Source organism: Boleophthalmus pectinirostris, unplaced genomic scaffold (genome assembly GCF_026225935.1).
Source record: "Boleophthalmus pectinirostris isolate CB_2022bp ecotype Guang Dong unplaced genomic scaffold, ASM2622593v1 HiC_scaffold_8, whole genome shotgun sequence".
Classification (NCBI taxonomy): domain Eukaryota; kingdom Metazoa; phylum Chordata; class Actinopteri; order Gobiiformes; family Gobiidae; genus Boleophthalmus; species Boleophthalmus pectinirostris.
The window spans coordinates 4,250,905-4,272,264 of record NW_026571515.1 but is presented as its reverse complement, the minus strand read 5'-3'; the positions used below and the strand labels follow the sequence as shown (position 1 = coordinate 4,272,264).

Sequence of the window (21,360 nt, the reverse complement as noted above, 5' to 3'; positions counted from 1 at the left end):
CACATGTTCATGGTGATAGTTGTGTTCATGGTTGTGTTCTCCGTCTGACCTCTGCCGCACGCTAAAACTGTTACACACAGACTATTGATATTTTGTCCAGGTGATGTGTGGGAGCTTCTGCTGATGTAAACATCTCTGCCCCAAACATGAACCCTGTGTCCACAGACCGGGTGAGTTTATTTGACATTTATTTTGAGGGACATGAAACTTCCATTAATCCTAAAAATGTGAACAATGTTTTCTAATATTTATCTTATTTATTCATGCACATGTATAAATATTTGTCTCCTACATGTCCTCCTATGTCCTTTTGTATTTTCACTTTGTGACATTCAGGCCTCCTTCTCCTTCTCCTGCTCTGAGCAGCGTCTCTCTAAAGAGTGACTGGTCTAAAGATCAAATTATACAACTCAGTGAACCCAGGTAAGGACTTTCTTTTCACACTGCTCCCTCTCGCTGTTTAAAAAGAAAACATCAGCTTAAACCTAACTCCTTTTTGCCGTTTATTTTGAGTGACATGAACTATAAAACTTGTTTAAACTAAAACAGTGTTTTAGTTTATTTATTTATGCACGTGTATTAATATTTATCTCCAATGTATTTCTTTTTGTATTTTCACTTTCACTTTGTGACATGCAGGCCTCCTTCTCCTTCTGCTCTGAGCAGTGTCTCTTTAAAGAGTGACGACTCCAAAGGACTACCTCCAGACTTCAGTGAACCCAGGTAAGGACTTTCTGATCTCACAGTTCTTGGCTCTGACTCTGTTAGACTCCAGCATTGATCATTTGTGTTTGTGTATTCTGTTTAAAGGCCGAACGAATCCTCCAATTCCAGCAGTGTTTCCAGCACAAATGATGCTTCCGACTGGGACAATCCAAGGTACATGGCACGTCCAGACTGACATCATTTCTGGGACTTAGTTACTGACCTGAGGACATGTCTCATTTTGTCCTTATTGACATGCTCCTGCACTGACCCATGTCTGTCGAAAAAGTGAAGAGTCTAGAAGAGAACCTACAACCTTCAGTGTTTACATTTGTATTTGTATATTTAAAGGCCCCACGAAACCACAACCTCCAGCAGTGTTTCCAGGTCCTCAGAGGCAGATCCTTCCAGCGAGGATCATTCAAGGTAAGAAACACATCTTCAGAGACCTCTGTAACCATGACGACTAGTGCTTCAATGTGATACTAGGATGGGATCTTATTGTATCTAGTGGTTTATAAATTTTGTGTGTGCTCCGCCGATCTACGGGCTTCGCTTTTGGTTACCTCTCTCCGGTGCAAGGCCAGCCTCTGAGAAAGATCAAAGCAGTCACCGCGCCAAACATGCCAACAGCCTGNAACTACAGCGTTCTGTTAAGTTCTCATTAGGCTGTTATGATTATTTCTGAATGTGTGCGCCTTTTGTTGAACAGAGACGACAATAAATGCACTGACAGTATTTTGAATGTTAAAAAACTACAACACCAAACCATAATGTGAGTGGAAAGATTTAACGTTTCATATTTAGCTCTACAAGTATGCTCAATTCTACACATGTAGGTGCCGTAAAGTCGTGGAAAATTCATTTTAGGTCATGAAAAAGTCATGAAAAAGTTTTGTCAGTGAAAAAGAGTGGGAACCAATTTTATTTCTCCCCAATGAAATTTCTTCCCAGGATGTTGATATTCTCCCTCAGCTGGAACTACAACAACACTTAAACCGGACCATGAGCGCTGATTAGAGGCTCCTGAGAATGTGCTGCTGAATTATGTTTTGTATTTTTCACTTGAGTTTTCAGACTATCTTCAAACTTTTTTGGCAGTGCATTGTGTCACCATGGCAACTGATGAATATTCCACCCCAAGAGATACATGTAGAACACCCACAACATGGTAAAATTGTCACATTTTTATATACCACTTTTCCAGCTTCAAGGGACTTTACAACAAGGAACCACTCATCCATTCACAAACACACTCATACACCAGTGCACGCAGCCACTGGGGTCGAGGTGGGTTAAGTGTCTTGCCCAAGGACACAACGACAGCATTCATCTGTGGGAACTGGAATCACACCAGCCAATCTGTGAGTCAGTGGATCTGGCCGCTCAACCAATGATCAATCAACCAAGCGCTTTGTGTTGCATTTTTTGTATGAAAAATGTTCTATAAATAAAGTTTGATTGATTGATTGATGATGTTTATGGAGAGTGGGATTCGAACCACCAACCTTCAGATCAATGGACAAAAGCTCTACCAACAGAGCTTCTGTTGCTCTAATGAGCATGTCACTTTTGCTCACTGAAAAGAAATATAGTCATCCCTCACTATAATGCGGTTTAACTTTCACGGTCTTGCTGTTTCATGGATTTTTTTGTGTGAAATTTTGCATGCTTTTTTTTTTTTTACAGTGTATGAATGTGCATTGCGTTCCTCTCCCTGCGTCCTGATTGGCTAAGAGACTGTAGACCATTGTCAATCAATCTCCTCCAGAATTTGTTCAGTTTGCCAAATTTACATAAATATTCGATCTCAAGCCGTAAGATTCTGAAGAAGTTTTCTCCTCGACAAAACCCACAATGTCGATGAAGCGTTCTGCACCGACCAAGGCTCCTGCGGCCGCACCCAAAAGGCAGAGGAAGATCCTAACCATCGCACAAAAATTTGGACTTCTAGACACGCTGAAGGAAGGTAGAAGCACCAGGTCGGGTACCCGCAGGAAAATAGTTGCTGAAACGGGTGAGTTTTAACATTCTGGGATTTTTCGGGCGGGTATACCTCGGCGCCAGAACACCGGTCCTTTCTTCTGTGGTCACCTCCGAGCCCATCCCGACAGTGACTCCTAGTTCAGTCCTGGTTTAGTCCTCCTCTTCAGTCCTGGAATCAGTCCTAGGTTAGTCCTGGGTTACTCCTGGTTTAGTCTTGGTTCAGTCCGTGGCATATGCAGCACAAAAGTTTGATATAATCTTGGGTTGACAGGCGGGTGCGGTCTGAACTGTCCTGTGCAGGTGCGGGTCTCCAAAAATTGACCCGTGCAGGACTTAATCTTGGGTTCGTTACATAAAGAAAGAGGAAAATAACAAAAGGACGACAGCAGGAGTAAGTTTTAAGAAGGATGCAAAAAGTAAAATGTGTGGTGAGGGGTTTTACAGCCTTTAAACAGATATAATAATTGTAAAATATAAAGCTGACTACTTCGCGGATTTCACCTATCGCGGGTTATTTTTACAACGTAACTCCCGCAATAAACAAGGGACCACTCTATTACAAAAATCATAACTGTCCTTAAAACTATGCAGATATACACTTTTTCAAATTTGCACCAAAGAGTGTGATCATTACACATAAAACTTAGAAGATATTTTGACAATTTCAGCTCATTTCTGGCCCCCAATCCCTCAGCACATGCCAATCTTTATTAAGAGCGAAGCACGTGGACACGGGAGAAGCTGTCTAAAGTCTCTCCGGACCACTCAATACCACTCCATAATAAACCGTGACAAACTACAACTGTATGCCTCACTCCTCCATATTGGGTGTTTCTCTTTCAGGCTGGTGCACGGGTGACCTTTGACCCCGAGAATGCAGGAAGGATGCCTGAGGGGGGAGGTGGGGGGGTGGAGACAGGTGGTGCAATTTGGGCTTCACACGGAGGTCAGGGCAGGTCAGGATAAACAAGCTGTAATTCAGTGTGTTTAAAGGTAATATATAAGTCGTTAGGATCAACAAAAAACAATGGGGGAAGTTATGTTCAGGAAAAGTTTGGAAAAGTAAACAGGGAAATGTCAGGGTTAACGGTGTGGTTGGCTCCGAATTGATGACTCAGGTTGCCATGGTAATGGGTAAACTTGGTGAAGAAGAAGTGTCAATTTTATTACTTAAAGGGCTCGCTATTTTCTGATCTGTTATATAATGTTGTTTCCACATTAAAAACAGACAATGAGTTGTGTTCTGTTTCATTCACACATGTTTAACACACAAACCCTGCATGTTTAGACTTCATTTAGAGTTCGCTCACATAGAAAACACGCTGTTCCACCTTGTGATGTCATGTGGTAATACAGAAAGTGCTCCACTGTGTTTTTAAACTCCACACACCTTCACTAGAATCATTTGGATGATTTCAGACTTGGAATTAAATATAAAGGAGCAAGCTGTTAACTTGAAAACTACCGCTTCATGACGTCACCAGGTGAACAGAGCATTTTGAGCTTTGAGATGACTGACTAATAATGCAGTGTTGCTGAAAAATGAGTGAATGAAACTAAAAACACAACTCCAGGTATAATTGTGATTAGGTTATAACAAGGCTTAAAGCACTGTTTCCCAAAACTGGGTCATGACCCTCAGGTGAGTTGCAAGACATTGTTTTTTTGGGTCACCTTGTCACGATTAGTATGTAGGTCTGTAATATACAGTTCTGACACAGATCTACTCTCCTCCTGCACCCTGGACTGGAACGCACTACAAAAATGCAGACATGCCCACCTATCTCATTAGAAATGTTGAAATGTTGAGACATGTTTGTATAATTTCTAATCTTTTTGTAATTATTTTATTGACGGTTTTGCTCCAATATTGCTGGTTCAACTGAATGTTGAAAAGAAAAAAGAAAAGTTCTACATTTAATGTCCAAAGACGACTTATGGATCCTTTTATTGCTGCTTCAATTACTGTTTTTCATTGTTTAAAACTTGAGTAATACTAATTGTTCAGAGAGACACGATCAGTCAACAATAAAATATCCTCATTAATGTTCAATAATGGTCAAATCCACCAGATTATTTTGTGATTTACGAATAATGTCTATTGACTTGGGTCGTGAAGGTTTGTAACTTTTAAAATATGGGTCCCCAGAAAAAAAAGTTTGGGAAACACTGGCTTAAAGAGCAAAAGAGTAAATTTTGTGTAATATACCTTTAAGTAAAAGTTATTCCTAATGTACAGACAAAAGCACTTTTACTTTTGTCGTTTGTTACTTTTCATGACCCTGTTCCTGAACTTAATCAATCCTTATATCCTTATCATAACTTGGTTCTATCTTAGCACTTTACCTCCAGAGCCAAACATCTGGCGTCAACCGAATGTCAGTGTCTGTGTAGATAACATTAGCAAGAAAGGTTGCCAGCTCAATTCCAGCTCTGACTATTGTGGTTATTGTTGTTATGTCTTTGATCATGACACTTCACCTACTCACCCACCCACCTTCTGCCAGGACTGGTGGTGGTCAGAGGGAATCCGCTTCCTACCACTGAGTGCGAATGAGATCAGTACAGTACTTCAGATGAAAAGTAAAAGTTTGGTGCAGATTTTGAAATCTGATACAGTAAGATTCATGCTGAATTTTGATCAACAGAGACAGTTAAATATATATTTTCCAAGCTGTTTTTCTTTGTGTACATATAATGTGTAAAAAAAAAAAAAAAAAACCCTCAGCCTCTTCAGAAAGCAACAAAAACAAAACAAAAACAAAAAAAAAAAAGCTTTTACTTTTCAGTCTAGTTCAAAAATGTATTGGAGTAGAAAGTAAAGACACCTGCGGTCGAATGTACTGAAGTAAAAGTAAAAGTAAAAAGCAACCACTTTAAAATCTAATTAAGTAAAGTACAGTTACTTAAAATTTACAGTACTTTTTACTACTTTTACTTTGTTACGTTCCACCACTGATGAGGATTAATTCATGAAATCGATAACTTATAAAAACACTGTACAGGCAAATATTGTTAATAGTAGTTGTAACAGTACGAGTAGAAACACAGTAGAAGTATGCACTGACCTGTATCGGGGAGTCACGGTGAGGTGAGCACCGTAAAAAGAAAAAAAAAAAAACAGTCCAAACTTCACTTCAGTGTTATGGTGAGCTGAGCACTGTTAAAAACCGTCAAACCTCCCTCCGTGTGATGAATGGATGGAGCGCTGACATGAAAGATTCAGTCACAGCTCACACGTGTCCACAATGACTTAAAGACACGAGACTCCTGACAACACTAGAAAATATTACACTGTTGTGGATCTTTGTTGTTATCCAAAAAAAAAAAAAAGAGAAAAAGTTAAAAGAATGCTAATGGTATCCTTCAAAAGCTGCAATTTTCACAATTTTAAAACAATAATGTCTCATCAGTGTGGAATACTGGAATTCCTCACACTCTTGAATATTTATAGTAACATTTTCTGACAGATTGCTTCACTTTTAAACAGAATACACTTCCATTTTGAAAATTTCAGCACGGCGTTGTTATTTTGGCCTACAGCACCAGCAGTATAATACTCCCTACAATGGAAGAATAGCCAGATTGGACTGTAATGCTGCCCTCAGACCGGGGCATCAAGGCATCCAGGTTATATGCAAAGTCTACGTGGATACGCGTGTAGGGCATCCTGCGTTTTTGTGGCGCGTCTTCAGGCGTCAGCGTGGCACGAATCAGCGCCAACACGTCGACCAGACAAGTGATGTAGCGACGTAATTATCCAGAGAAACAGGAAGACCAGGGAGCCACAAAGAAGAAGTTAGAGGATAGCCTCAGTTTCCCTGTTCCCAGAATTGTATGCTGTCTCTTTGGCTGAATATAAGAACCGGGTTAAAAATGACTTTGCCTTGAGGAGAATTAAGAAGGAGATGGGTCTATCTGGTAAGTTATCACAACTGTAAAATATTTGCCCGCCTTTAGGCTAGCTGGAACTCTCAGCTTAATTAAGTTACCTCTAGATTGTAGCTGATGAGTTGATGTATTTATTCAGTGGACATACAGTATGCAAGAAGCGGTGGAAGAGCCTGTGGGACACATACATGAAGGAGAGGAGAAAGAAGAGAGAAAATAGAAGTGGTTCAGCAACAGGGACAACCAAAAAGTGGCAGTTCTGTGGGGTCCTGTCAGTCCTCAACCCCTCGTGAGATGAACGGGAACATGCAGAAAGAGCAGGCCTCAGGGGACCACGAAGAGCCTGAAGCAGCAGCAGCAGGAAGATCAGATTCAGGAGGTTTGCTGCTGACTGTGTTGTTGAAAATGATGCACATAACAATCTGTCAGCCTCATTCACTACACTGTAAACCCGAACGTTCAAAGTAATTAAATAGATTAAGTTATGTATACTCAAAGTTTTAGAAATAGTCCTACTAACTTAATTATTTTAAGTTGCTGTAACGTGTTCTTCTTTTTGAGTAATTTCAACTAATATTTTTTGATTAAAAGGAACTATTGTGGGTACAAGTGAGCATAACTTAAAAACATAGATGAGGTACAACTTAGTAGAATTAAGTAATTAAATGCTGAGATTGATAAAGTCCTGTTATTTCTATTGTTTCAAATAGGGATGATTTAAAAATAAAACTTAATTTACATAGTACATGCTGAAATACAATATACAATACATTTTCAATTACACTTAGACCCTTGTTAACACCATAGGCTTAATTAAGAAAATCAAATTGACCTGTGCAGTTTAAACAATCAGAATTGAATCTTGTGTTTGTATTTAAAAAAATAAAATAAAATTAATATCCATTTAATTGGCTAATGCAAATCACCAATAATTTGCCTCTAGTAAATTGACCCAATGAACATTTGTTTGTCTTGCGCTTGCGCTGTGACAAGTCAACCCGCCAACATAGGGGGCAGCACTGGCAACAGCCTCACTCGACTCTGCTCAGTAACTCAGCAGAAGAGACATGCGTGCCATGTGCTCGGGCCTCCAGATCATCCACCAGCAACGTGACCGAGACCTCGTCAGATCAATGGCTGCTTCTGTTTCCCCGCGATTAAAGGTAATTTTTTAATATACTTTTAGACTTGTCTTTATAAATGTGTCATATATGTACGCACAGAGGCACGTAAAGTAATCTACTTGGAGATGATTAAAAAAGAAAAGAAATACAAATAAATAAATATTGTTTAATTTATTATTTTTATTGTAATTATTATTTCGGCGTCAAAGCCATAAAGTCGCCGTTTATTTTTGATACCATATGCGATTATACCCTCATGTTTGCTTAGGAGGGAAAAGTTTTATTTTAGCCCGACCGCCTTTTGTGCTAAAGTTAATACAACACTTGACACGGTGAGGTAAGCAATGAAAAGATTTTGCTCTGAGCCGCCGGAGCTGCAGCGGTGTCCGCCCTGTGCCTTGGCCGCCGCTGGGGCTCTGAGTGGGGCGCCGCGGTGGAGACTCTTCCCGCGCTCTCCGGTGGGTTCTCCGTGCTGCTGTTGAGCACTTTAGTTTGTAGAAATGGCGGTTGTTGATTAACTATGCGTCCATAGTAGCGGGGTTATTCCGGAGACACCGGTGACAAACAGTAGTTTTGCTAAGATTCACGTGGTGACCCTGCAAGCGCTAGGTGCCCTACGCGCTGTGTCCACTGCACGCGTCAACGTTTACGCGCGTAACCTCGCAGCTCCGGCTCTGTGTTTCTCAATGTGCTCTACTTCTCCATACGCGCGCCTAGACCTCTGTCCTGCTCTGAAAATAGAATCTGAGGTAATATGGATCAACTCATTTAAAGTCAAAATTGTGATTCTTACTCATTTGCATAAAAACCTGCACTGGCATTACCTAAAATTACTAATTTCAGTGTTGCTGTATTTCCCTCCTATTTTTGTACTGTGGCTGTATCCAGAGTTCCAGCAGATTACAAATCAGAACCTGCCCAGCACATTCTACAGTGAGCTTGACCGCCATATTCCTCGACTCATGGCTTTATTCAGACAGAAGGCATCAAGAACTGGGAAGACAGCAGATGCTCTGGCTAACATTTTAAAAATCCACGATGAACAGGTAAAAAATTCAAATGAGCTTTGTGAATTTTGCAAATCTACTTTGTTTTGTCATTTGTCTGACTGTATTAAATATGTGAGTAGGTGCACACATATTTTCTGCACTGTTTAAAATTAGCTTTTAAATGAACTTCTCACTTTGTACAATTATTCTGTTTTTATCTGAATAGGAAGCCCATGACATTCACAGCAAGCGCACTACTGTTCTCCAGGCCCTTCCTGTGTATCTGCGTGAGGACGTTTCTGGATTTTTCATAACCTGCACAGTGAGTCTTCTTTTTTTGTTTCATAAAGTATAAAAAGACATTAACAGTATCATAATATTACAGTGAACTGAACATTAGACTGAACCAGGTCTAAACCAGGTCTGAACCAGGTTCAGGTCTAAACCAGATCCAAACCAGGACCAGGTCTGAACCAGTTCTAAACCAGGACCAGATCTAAAGCAGGTCTAAATCAGCACCAGGTCTGAACCAGGTCTAAAGTAGGTCCAGGTCTAAACAGACCCAGGTTAGACCTGGAACCAGGACCAGGTCTAAACCAAGTCTAAACCAGGCCTAAGCCAGGTCCAGAGTTGAACAAGGACTGAACCAGGACCAGGTCTGAACCAGGTCTAAACAATTATGATTATAATAGTTATTAGTAGTAGTAATGATTTACAGTTTATTTGCTATTCACTGTATACCTGAGCACTCAGTATTGTGGAATATAGTATACACAAGGTGAGGGGCATTTTGGGAGCAAAGAAAATACTGCATTTTATCATTAGAATGAAAATTCTATAATCCAAGATGGCTCATAATATGCAAATTAGATGGGCACATTTAATCTCCCTTAAGAAAGTCTCTAACATCACTTAAGTATATATTTTTAACACCAAGTGTAACAAATGGGTTGGAAGGCTTTCTATAATGACTGTTGGTGATAATTCTCAAGGCCCTTTTCTGTAAAATAAATAATGGCTATAGGTAAATTTTACATGTTGACCAAATTTCTGTACAGTACATGGTACAATTGGTATATGGTACAAGGTTAATAATGCACTATTTCCTTAAGTCACCAACAGATCATACTGTGTATTATGCAAATCAGTTTAGACTTTTGTTAACGTCTACATATACAGTTTTCATTTATGGTCTGTTTTCTTTCTCCTCTGTTGGACTGTTTTGTCAGATGCCATGTTCCATTTTGCTTACCTTGCTTTACCATAATAAGTGAACTTAAACCAGCTTGCTGTTGCTGTACACTTATGGTCATAGCAAGGGGACTGAGAAATGAGTGCTGTGCTAAAAGAAAACTCAACATCGTCTGTTCTCTGATGCATGTCTTAGTTTGTAATTATCTTTTTCATTCACTCAGGTCGAGGTAGATGAGCCAGAGCTTGGTGTCGCAGTGGGCCTCCTTACAGTCATCAGTGACCATAACGCAAGTCCAGTTCATTACCACCCTCGGAGAGTGTCTGTCATCATGGAAGGTGATGTTGTGGTCAGGCTCCCCAGACTTGGTGAAGCCTTTGGTCATCTTTGGACTGGTCTATGTGTTACAGATCTTTAGGCACAAAAACGACTCCGTTCTCTTCCACAGGGGATATTTATTACAAAGCCACACACAATTTTTTTTAAATCGGCTGTAACAGTCCCCGCTCCCATACCGTGCCTAGCCGCGGTCCAAAACAAAAAAACACACGTCAGTCTAGTTCAAGGCACGTACCAAGAAACTGTGCGGGGCGTTCAAATACATCTCGCAAAAACAACAACAATCAGAATTCAAAACAACAAGAACAAGGGTACACTAATTCATCACAATCATGCGTAACTGTAAAGTCATTAATCAAGTCTCTCACACTCTCCCCCACTATTAGATGTCGTCCCGACACAAAATAAACGTACCTTCTTAAGATAAAATTTTACCTTCCCTTTATTATCAAATGATATGAAATGGACATTTTACAAAGGTTCCCCCTTTTTATTTGTTTTTAAAGTTACCCACAACTACCGTGCACTGTAGTCATGTGTACCCCTGAATATCGTTCAGTCTTAGTTATCCGTCCCATAGGTAATTGTACCCAAATCCATATCAGAGACCCAATTTGAAGCAGAAAATGCTTTCTTACATGTTCCAAAAGAAAACATTTCTTTTCCACAGTACATAGTCGGCCATCAGTTCCTATGTCAATTCAATGTCAAAAGATTTATCCAGTACATTTGGTACAGTCTTATGGGGAAGTTTATGCTGTTTTTTTTTTTTTTTTTTTTTTTTCTTACCAAGGCCGCCAATAACTATTAACATTTAACTCTTGAGCGGCTACTGCCCTCTCAGTGAAACTTGGCTGTCCCAATGTATTGTATGCTAAAATCTGCGGTTTCTTTCTCTGTCTCCGTGGATACACATTGATCCCTTCCGTTTCCCCAGCAGAACCGACATCTGAACAATTGTCCACATCTCCCTTATCCCTGGCATCCACATTCTCCTCGGCTACCCCAAGTGTCATAGAGTCTTCCTGCTTATTCTCAGTCTCCCATAGAGGCTCATCCCGCACTGGGATGTCCCCATCCATCCGCGGGATGAACTCTGCAGCAGCCGGATTCAGCTCCAGTGCACCCCAAGGCTCGGGAGTGGGCCACGAGAACACCACACCAGACAAATCCTCCTCAGATTCCTCCCCGCTGTCTGTACACTCTGCCCGAGTCCCCCGTGCCATGTTCCTTTTTCTAAAATGTCTTTTCCTTGTTTTTGTCTCAAGTTCAGTCTGATTTTCATCTGAGGTGAGTGGGAGGAAATCACAGGGTAATAGCATGTTCCTGTGCAACACTCTTGTCCTTCCTTTGCCATTTTCTGGCTCCAACTCGAACACAGGACTGTCTTCACCTTTTTGCCGTGTTATGACATAAATGTTGTCTTCCCAATAGGAGCGGATTTTTCCTGGCCCTCCCTTTTCAGTCACATTTCTCACTAGAACACGGCTCCCTACTTGCAACGGTGGACCATAGACTCTTCTGTCATACTGTGTTTTACCTCGAACAGCTGATTTGGCTGCATTTCTGGAGGCGATGTTGTATGCTTCACTCATTCTTTGTTTCCACTTGTCCACATAGTCCTGGTAGGTACTGGAGCTGCCCTCCTGCTCGATACCAAACAGAAGATCCACTGGAAGCCTTGGTAGCCTGCCAAATAATAAGTAAAATGGAGAATAACCAGTGGACTCGTTAACAGTGCAGTTGTAGGCATGGATGATTTTGGGAAGGTGGCTTTTCCAGTCTGTTTTCTGTTCCTCAGTTAGTGTCCTTAGCATAGAGAGAAGAGTCCTATTAAACCTTTCTGTCTGCCCATTTCCTTGTGGATGATACGGACTTGTATGTGACCCCTTGATACCGGACAGTTCTTTCAAATGGTGTAATAGTCTATTTTCGAACTCCCTCCCTAAATCGTGATGAAGTTTTTCTGGAAAGCCAAACCTAAGGCAAAAATCATTAAACAGTCTGTCTGCCACAGTCTTTGCAGATTTGTTAGTTGTTGCATATGCTTGAGCAAAGCGAGTATAATGGTCCATGACCACAAGAATATACTCACAACCACCCTTACATTGCTCAAGGTGCAGAAAATCTACCGACACTAGTTGGAATGGGTGAGTACTTTCAATGTTTTGTAATGGGGCACGTGTTTGTCTATTTGGTTTTCTTTTCTTTAAGCACTCACAAACATTCATGACAAAATGCTCAATGTCTCTTTGCATTTTGGGCCAAAAGAAACGATCTCTAATAAGATGGAGTGTCCTTTCCGAGCCCAAGTGGCCCATTTGTTTGTGTAGTTCATTTAGGACAAGAGGGTGGTACACTGCAGGGAGAACCAGTTGGTTTTTTGAGCTGAGTTTTTCTGAACAGAGTCCCATCCTCCCTGATGTGAAGCTTGCCCCACTCTCTGACCAATGCCTTAAACTCAGAGCTTTCATTTTTTAATTCGTGTGCAACAGGTTTCTTGTTTTGTTTTATGTGACTGTACACTTTACCTATTACAGGGTCTTTTTGCTGCGCCACACAGATCTCCTCTCTAGGTAATGGCTGAATAGTGTCCAAAAGTCTCTCGGCTTCAGACTGCTGCTGGAGAGCCTCAAAAGAAACAGCACTGAATATGAGAGCCTGCTCTGCTTGTTGTACTAGGACGCTCTGCTGTGTGGCTGTTACAACATCTTTACTGACTGTCTGTGTACAGTGACTCATATAGTCCTGAAAGTCTAAAGGCATTCGGGATAACCCATCTGCGTCTGCATTTGTTTTGCCTGGTCTGTATTTTATGGTAAAATTGAAATCTGCTAATTCAGCTACCCAACGCTGACCAGACGCATTCAGTTTTGCTGTAGTCAACACATAAGTTAGCGGGTTATTGTCTGTATAAACCACAAAAGATGGCGCATGAAACAAATAATCTCTGAAGCGCTCACAAATAGCCCACTTAAGTGCTAAAAAACTCTAATTTGCCTGCATGCATGTGGTAGTTTTTCTCTGGTGGTGTCAAAGTTCTGGAGCCATAGGCTATTACTCTTAGTTTACCATTGCTACGCTGGTAGAGCACAGCACCTAACCCTGCCTGAGAAGCGTCGGTATGCAACACAAAGGGTTGATTCAGATCTGGGTACCCTAGGATAGGAGGATTAGACAGTTTATCAACTAGGTAACATAAAACTTGATGATGAGTGTCAGTCCATTTAACTGGGGCAGAAGAGGGCAACTGTCCTCGAGTCAGTTTGTTTTCCCCTTTTTAGTCTTTACATTATGTTGGTTTTGGGCAGGCTGGGCTGCTAGCAGTTCATACAAAGGCTTGGCAAAACGAGAAAAGTCTTGTATATAGGGTCTATAATAAGACAAGAACCCAGTATTTGTCTCAACTCACCCACTGTGCTAGGCTGTTTTTCTTTCAATGACAGCACAGGGGCGACCTCTGCTGGGTCCATGCTGTGGCCCTCTTTTGACACAATCCTGCCTAAAAACCTGACCCTAGGTTTGAACAGTTCACACTTTTTGGCTGTAAGTTTTACCCCATGTTTTTGATATCTCTGTAATACTGCTCTTACATGTTCAATGTGGTCCTGAAATGACTTGCTATGGACCAAGTTGTCATCAAGATAAGGTAAACAAATATCATCACGTAGGCCCCACAGACACTCTTCCATGCTCCTCTGAAATTCTGCCGGGGCAGAGCTAAGACCAAAAGGGATCCTAACCCACTGGTATAAACCCCAGGGGGTAATGAACGCAGTGAGTGGCTGGCTCTCCTCATCTAAAAACCCCTGATGATAAGCCTTCCCCTGATCTAATACGGTAAACCAAGAGCTACCCGTAAGGCTGTCAAGCATATCCTGTATCCTAGGAATAGGATGTCTGTCAGGCACTGACTTACGATTTAGTTCACGATAGTCCACGCAGAGTCTTAACTCGCCTGACTTTTTCCTTACACACACTATGGGGGACGAATAAGGTGATTTTGACTTTGTGACCCACCCTCTATTTATTAAATCCTGCAGGTATGCTTTGACCTCTTGGTGCAATGGCTTTGGCACACTAATGTAAGTCTTTTGAACTGGTGTTTGGTCTTTAAGGGTAATGTGCATGCGGAGGGTAGGAATGCAACCTACATCATTTTCATCTTTAGCAAAAAGCTTTGCATTCCTCCCTGAGCATCTCTCTTACTGCAACCTGTTGTTCATTCGTTAGATGGTCTAAAGCTACAGGAGGGTCCCAAGCCTCACTTATGTCACTTTTGGGAGATGAGAGTTTAACCTCTGCATCAGTTGTCACTTCAGCATTTTTTTGTATTTCCCCAGGTTGTAAGGCTGCTGGGTATATTGTTTTTACCCTTCAGTGTGACCCAAAATAAGCCGTGGACCTACAGTGATACAATGGCCTGTTGTATTTGTGACAGACACCGGGACAGTGGCAGAGTTACCCCTTTTCACCTTAAATAATACCTCTTGAATATGCAGTCCTTCAGGTAAAGCTGAGTTCACACCAGGACAAAACAGCATAGCAGTGTCCTCCTCCGCCTGTATACGTGTGCGGCAGCGAAGGGTGACCACTTCACCTGGGCCCAGCTCCACTTTACTCCGGCCATTCTTAACTGGAGTCTCTACTTCAGCTGCTTGGTGGGTTTGCATCAGCTGGATAAAAGTTTTGGCAGAGACAGTGTCAATGTCAAATGCATTACTCACAATGCTAGCAGCATAGTCATTGTTTATGGTACCCTGTTGTTTTATGTGCTCATTAATAACTTCCTCTATCACATTAAAACCTATAATAGGATCTTGAGCAACATTAGGGTCACTGGAAACTAAGACAGGCACTAGAAGGCTGGAGCTGGAGGCACTTGCACCTAGAAGTTTAAATTCTACCGGGACCCAACCAATAAACGGTATTGTTGTTTGGTTGGCAGCAAGCCCATTTAATGGCTCTGGTCCTAAAAGTTCATCTATCCCCCTAATGGTTGTATGAGGTAAGTGCTCAGACCTCCATTTATCACTGATTACAGTTGCCTGGGCCCCAGTATCCCACAGTGCTGTAACTACTATGTCATCAAAAGTGCACTTAACCATTTTACGTCGACCAATCAGTTTGATAATTTTTTTCCCTTGTTTGTTTGCCAGGTTATCAACACTCCCTATCTGTGAGGACCACCTTGTTTCTTCCTTGTTACCCAAATATTGTTCAACTAATCTCACTGTTTTACACATGTGTTTGTGTTCTTGCCAGTGGTTTTCCTGACATGTTGTAGGGCAATAACAGGCAGATGAACAGCTTGTGCAGGTCTGAAGAGGTGAGTCGCCTTTCTCCTCCAGATGACAGTAGCAGCAGTGGCGGGACTCCTGATGAGACGGCCGGGTCACTGCTGGTCCCGTGGCAGTGGCCCTCCGTCGTTTCCCTGCAGCGGACGCGAAGCTCTGCAACCTCTGGAGATGTGACCCGACTGGCCACATTTGAAACAGTGGGTGCAGTTGTCTCCCTCTCCGTTATCCTGGCAGGTCTTGCAGCCTCTCCTCCGACGGGGTCCTGCGTTGTCTACTGGCCTCCTGGTATGCTGAAGCTTGTTGTTATTAAGAGAAGCTAGCACCATCTGTTTCACCTCTGCAACCTCAGCCTTAAGTTCTGTCACTAAGGCTTGTACCTCCGGTGGAGCTCGGGTTGGTTTGGTGTTCTCCTTGGCTGGAACTGAGGTAGTCAGTGGGCTGCTGTGTGGTCCCTCTGCCGTCAGCAGTTCGTTAATCTTTGGCACTTTGGCATTGTTTCTCTTTAGCTTGTTCAGCCTCTCCATTTCAAGATTGGCTGCCTCATTCAGTTTCTCAATCAAGATTTCATCAGTCACATCCGGGTTGTCGAGAAGCGACTTTATCTGAAACTTAATGTTGTCATTCAGTAGACCTGTACCCACTGACCTCAGAAACTTCCTCTTGACCAAATCTGCTCCATAGTGCTCCTCCTCTTTTCCTCTGGATATATACAGCAGCCTGTCTTTCAGCTCAATGGCTCTGAAGAGGAACTCTTGAGGAGACTCTTTTGGGTCCTGGGAAATGTTGATCAGTTTTTGATACAAGTCTGATGTATCATCTTCTCTGTAATGTCCTTTCAGTATTGTTTTTAACTGAGTGAGTGTCAAATCAGTCTTTATTTCCAACATGTCACGAAGTTTGAGCCCAGGGCTGATGGCTCTTATCACTGCTTCAATCACCTCTGGCTCACTGTGGCCTTTGCGGAGCCCATTGTCTATTTGATGGAGCAGGTTGGTATAGGACAGCCTGTCACGTTGTCCACCCTCCCCTATCTGGCCACTGATCCGAAACTCTCTACGGATGGTTACTTCAGGGATCTTTCCTGGTACAGGATTATGAGCCGGACTGGGTGCGGCATCTGCCATGTTCAGCTTCTCCTCTAGCGCTCTGATTTCTCTCTGTAGCTCCTTGTACCTTTCAGACGCACGGGAAAAATCACGCCACTCCTCAGCATCGCCTTTCGACCCAGTGTGTCCTATGGCTAATAAAAGTTGTTGCACATATACTGGATGGCTTCCTCGAGCTCGTAGTCTGTCTCGACTTCATCCAGTTTATGTTCGATTATTTTCATTAGCGCTCTGCGGCTCATGTCCTTAAGTAACCCTTCCCCTGCCTCACATTTTAGCAGGTTACAGGCTTCTACGAGCTGATCCTTGCTTCTTTGGCATAAAGTAGTAGTAAGTTCGTCTCTCAGGTTTTCTAGCTCCATTTTGCGTACTCACAAATCAACTTGTTATCCGTTGTTCCAGGTTCGTTTTTGGAGAGAGGTTTTTTTCAGCAGCGCGAGGACGCTAACGTTTTCGGCTAACGGTTACTAACAGAAGTCCTTTTTCTCACGCTCAAAGTTCGTTTAAAACCAATCTCCTGGCTGGCTCGCCATGATGTTACAGATCTTTAGGCACAAAAACGACTTCCGTTCTCTTCCACAGGGGATATTATTACAAAGCCACACACAATTTTTTTTAAATCGGCTGTAACAGTCCCCGCTCCCATACCGTGCCTAGCCGCGGTCCAAAACAAAAAACACACGTCAGTCTAGTTCAAGGCACGTACCAAGAAACTGTGCGGGGCGTTCAAATACATCTCGCAAAAACAACAACAATCAGAATTCACAACAACAAGAACAGTCAGAATTCAAAACAACAAGAACAAGGGTACGCTAATTCATCACAATCATGCGTAACTGTAAAGTCATTAATCAAGTCTTCAATATGTGAATAACAGCTCCAGAGCCTCGCGATGCAAGTACATACCAGCAGAGGTGCCAGGAATATAGAATTTTGGATAGGCCATGACAGAACTGACTGAGTTTGTGTACCGAAACCTCTGTGTGCAAATGAGTCCCTCTCACACATGTGCACCGCTGTAAGCCCATGCAAACCTTTTCGTCTGCGTTCCTCATTTCATTCACCTCCCATTACGCAGCAGACCAGTGTCTATCTCATGCACTCCTCACCCCACAGCAGACCTGCTGACCGCTGCTCTCCCTCTGGTCACACCCGCTCCCGCCTGTCCCGCAGTCTGCTCCCATCTCGCACCTGAGGTATGAGTGTCCACTGCTGCTACCGCTCACATTCTCATCTCTCAGGTCCACTGCATTTGGTCCCACAGGTGGATGTCTCGCCAATTATGGAATATGTTTATGATCATATAAATGTATCTGATGTTACCGCTTTGTGTTTAGACATGGATTAAACCATGAGCACACAGGGAGAGAGAAGTGACTGATGTGCCAGGAGCACAGAGCAGGATGTGCAGGTCTGTACAGAGCAGTACTCATGTCAGTATACATCTCTTGAGCCGCTATACAAAGCTCTACTGATCACTGCTGCCAAGAGAGCAGCACATACGAGACGTGCGTCTGTTCTGTTGTTATAGCACTGAGCTACACTACAGATCCAAAGTTTTAGAACACCATAATGTTTCTAGATGTTTATTGTAGTTCATGTCGTGCAAGTTCAATGAAGAGCATGAAATGGTACAAAGGTAAGAACTGAACAGACAGAGGTTAAAAAAAGATAAAAGATAAAAGAACAAAACACAAGTCCAAGCTCTGCCAAAACTACCTCAGGAAAAAAGAACAAGATGGTAAAACTTGAAAACCTGGAGTGTCCAGCAGCAGCACAGTGTCCAGACTTAAACCCCATGGAGCTGGTTTGGGATGAACTGGACAGAAGAGTGAAGCAACCTACAAGTGCCACACATTTATGGAAACTTCTGCAACAGACTTGGGAAGAACTTTCTGAAGAATATTTGATTTGTGTTGTAGAAAGAACGAGCCATGAGTGTGTTCAGCTGTTCTATCTGCCAAAGATGAACACACATCAATCTAAAGTTTAGAGTAAGTTTTGGTCAACAGTAAACAGCAAAAAACTGGAAAAAGTGTGGTGTTCTAAAACTTTTGACCGGTAGAGTATATATGAATGTGCAGACTCAGACTCAGACTGTTAGAGTCAGGACGCTCCACAGCTCTGTGCAGTTTTCTATGGTTCTAATGGTCACCTACCTACTGGCGACTAACTGTATAAACTAATCAAAGCAACACATTGGGTCACAAAGTTAAATGGAGCTGGTGACAGAAAGAGTAAGAGAATGTGAGGAAATCCAACATCGCAGCATTAGGATGTAGACAGGGCAAGAAAACACACTTAAGAACATCACTGTAAACGGCCTCATGTGAATGAGCAGCTTTTGTACAGACCCAGATCAAACCAAATTCTAGAGCAGAGCTGAGTCGATACAGGGAGCAGGCGAGGGAGGGCATCTGGACGACTCCCGCACAGCACACAAACATGTTCTGAATAAGCGTTAAGCGTTTATTTCCGAATAAAAGAGGCCTTGAGCATGTTACATGTTGTTTTTCAATAGACTAGTTTGATTATTTGATTATTATTTTTATAGCTCTGGCAGTTCACTGAAAGTGTCACACCTGCCCTCAGTCTGCTCTGCTCCACCTGATGTTCAGACACGACACACTTCTGGTTTAGAAGTACATGCACTTGAGCTAAGATCAGGGGCAAGACAGGACCCTGTGTATGTCAGGATCTGAGGGTCTGAGGGGAGGAGGTCAGCACAGAAGAGGAGGTTAGGGCAGAGAGAGGAGAGGAAAGGAGACAGGAGAGGGCAGGAGACTGGGTGTCACTTACGATGATGGGCACTCCTCCGTAGTCCTCCAGCAGAGGGGACAGGATGTTGGCCAGGAGCAGCCCCAGAGGGTTAGCTGCACACACACACACAGGAGTTTTACCGTGTCTCTACTTCTCTGTGAGTCCCCCCCTTCCTCAGGTGCTCTCTGTGCTAAGTCACTCCCCCTTTAGAGCACAATCATAACAAACTCAGAGTGAATCCCGCAAATGGAACGACTGCACTTCACATCAGGTTTGTGAAGTTGTTGTTCACAGTTTTTTATCATGTTTTATGGAGTTAATATAACTGAGATTCAGGAGCTGGACCACACCTCAGCCTCCTCTCCAGCTCAAACACGGCTTATCTCAACCACGCCTCAGTTACCCACAAGCCCTGTTTATACGGCCTATCCCGACAACACTGTCGACGTCATCCTTCAGTCCGAAGACATCATCTTCTAGAAGGGGAGTTCAGAATCAGCTGGGTGACCATGCTGGATTGGAGAAGGTACCCCCTCAGCCATCACATCTATCCACCGTCAATAAACATCTATCATATTCCATTGTCGTGGTGTGATCTTTGCAACTGAATGTATATTTATGAAGAATTGTCGTGTGGGAGCTTGGGTGATGTAGGCTTGTGGGCGGAGCCTTGTTCAGAATCTTTCAACAGACCTTTTTCACAACGGCCGGAAGTGCCACGATGTCGGGTAAATGTCACTCCCGGTTTATGCTTTTTGGGGGCAAAATATCTGCGTAAATGTCTAGTGTTTTCTCCAGGAGCTTCATAAATCTGCACCATCACCAAATCTTCAACCAACAAGCTATAGGATATGACTCACACATGTCGGGGTCTACAAGGCACTCACACATGTCGGGGTCTATGGGGTACTCACACATGTCGGGGTCTACAAGGCACTCACACATCAGTCTATGGGGCACTCACACATGTCGGGGTCTATGGGGCACTCACACATGTCGGGGTCTATGGGGCACTCACACATGTCGGGGTCTATGGGGCACTCACACATGTCATGTCACACATGGGGGTCTATGGGGCACTCACACATGTCGGGGTCTATGGGGTCTATGGGGGTACTCACACATGGAGGCCAGCATGTTGGCAATGGCGCGCTGGTGCTCGGGGAACCACAGTGCCGCGAGCTTGGTGGGGGTGAAGATGATGAGGGGCTGGGCCAGTGCACCGAACGTCTGTCCCACGAGCACCACAGGGTACCTGCCGGAGGCCTGGCCTGTTGGCAGGGACGCACCTATGAATCGGACCACTGCACCTGTCATGTTCAGCCATGAGCCGACGATCAGCTGCACACACAGTCACAGCCACAGTTACATAACAATCAGCAGGAGGTTATTCACAACACTTAAAGGGCCACTGCGTCACATTTCTGGCTTCAGGTACACTACCTTCTTGTCACCATGGCAATGAATTTTCCACAGAATGGCATTTAACATCTAACCATGTAGACAAGCAGGTAACACCACCAGGCCAAGTTACAGTAAGAATTACAGAATACATGCTTTTCTATTTTGCAAAAAAAAATAAAAAATACTAACTGAATACATTTAAGATGATTCATGTTATTGCCCCTGGAAAAGTTACACAATGTACCTTTAAGTATTTTTAGCCCTCCAGATGCATAGTCCCTGTGCATCCAGCATCCATGTGGTTGTATGTATCATATAGATCAGTGTTTCCCAAAGTTTTTTTCTGGGGATCCATATTTTAAAAGTCACAAACCTTCGTGACTCAAGTCAACAGACGTGACTCATAAATCACAAAATAAAAGTGGATTTGAGCATTATTGAACATTAATGAGGATATTTTATTTTTGACTGAGTGATTGTGTCTTTGAACAATTAGTATTACAAAAAGCAGTAACTGAAACAGTAAAAGGATCCATAAGTCGCCTATTTGGACATTAAATGTAG

General features: G+C 42.8%; 2 protein-coding genes across 2 annotated transcripts in view; one reads left to right on the top strand and one right to left on the bottom strand.

Annotated features, from left to right (window-relative positions):
• Nucleotides 1-365: 365 nt before the first annotated feature.
• Nucleotides 366-21,360, top strand: part of LOC129412383 (uncharacterized) — a 56,817-nt gene continuing 35,822 nt past the window's right edge. Inside the window, exons 1-4 of the mRNA XM_055166123.1 lie at nt 366-423; nt 640-723; nt 811-879; nt 1,057-1,131. Coding sequence (XP_055022098.1) covers nt 852-879; nt 1,057-1,131 — 103 coding nt within the window. The 5' untranslated portion in view covers nt 366-423; nt 640-723; nt 811-851. The remainder of the gene's footprint in view (nt 424-639; nt 724-810; nt 880-1,056; nt 1,132-21,360) is intronic.
• Nucleotides 17,691-20,728, bottom strand: LOC129412384 (solute carrier family 49 member A3-like). Its single transcript, XM_055166125.1, has 2 exons — nt 20,514-20,728; nt 17,691-19,505 (listed from the first exon to the last, which is right to left on the bottom strand). Exons 1-2 carry the CDS (start codon nt 20,707-20,709, stop codon nt 19,324-19,326), a joined length of 378 nt encoding a protein of 125 aa, XP_055022100.1. The 5' UTR covers nt 20,710-20,728; the 3' UTR covers nt 17,691-19,323.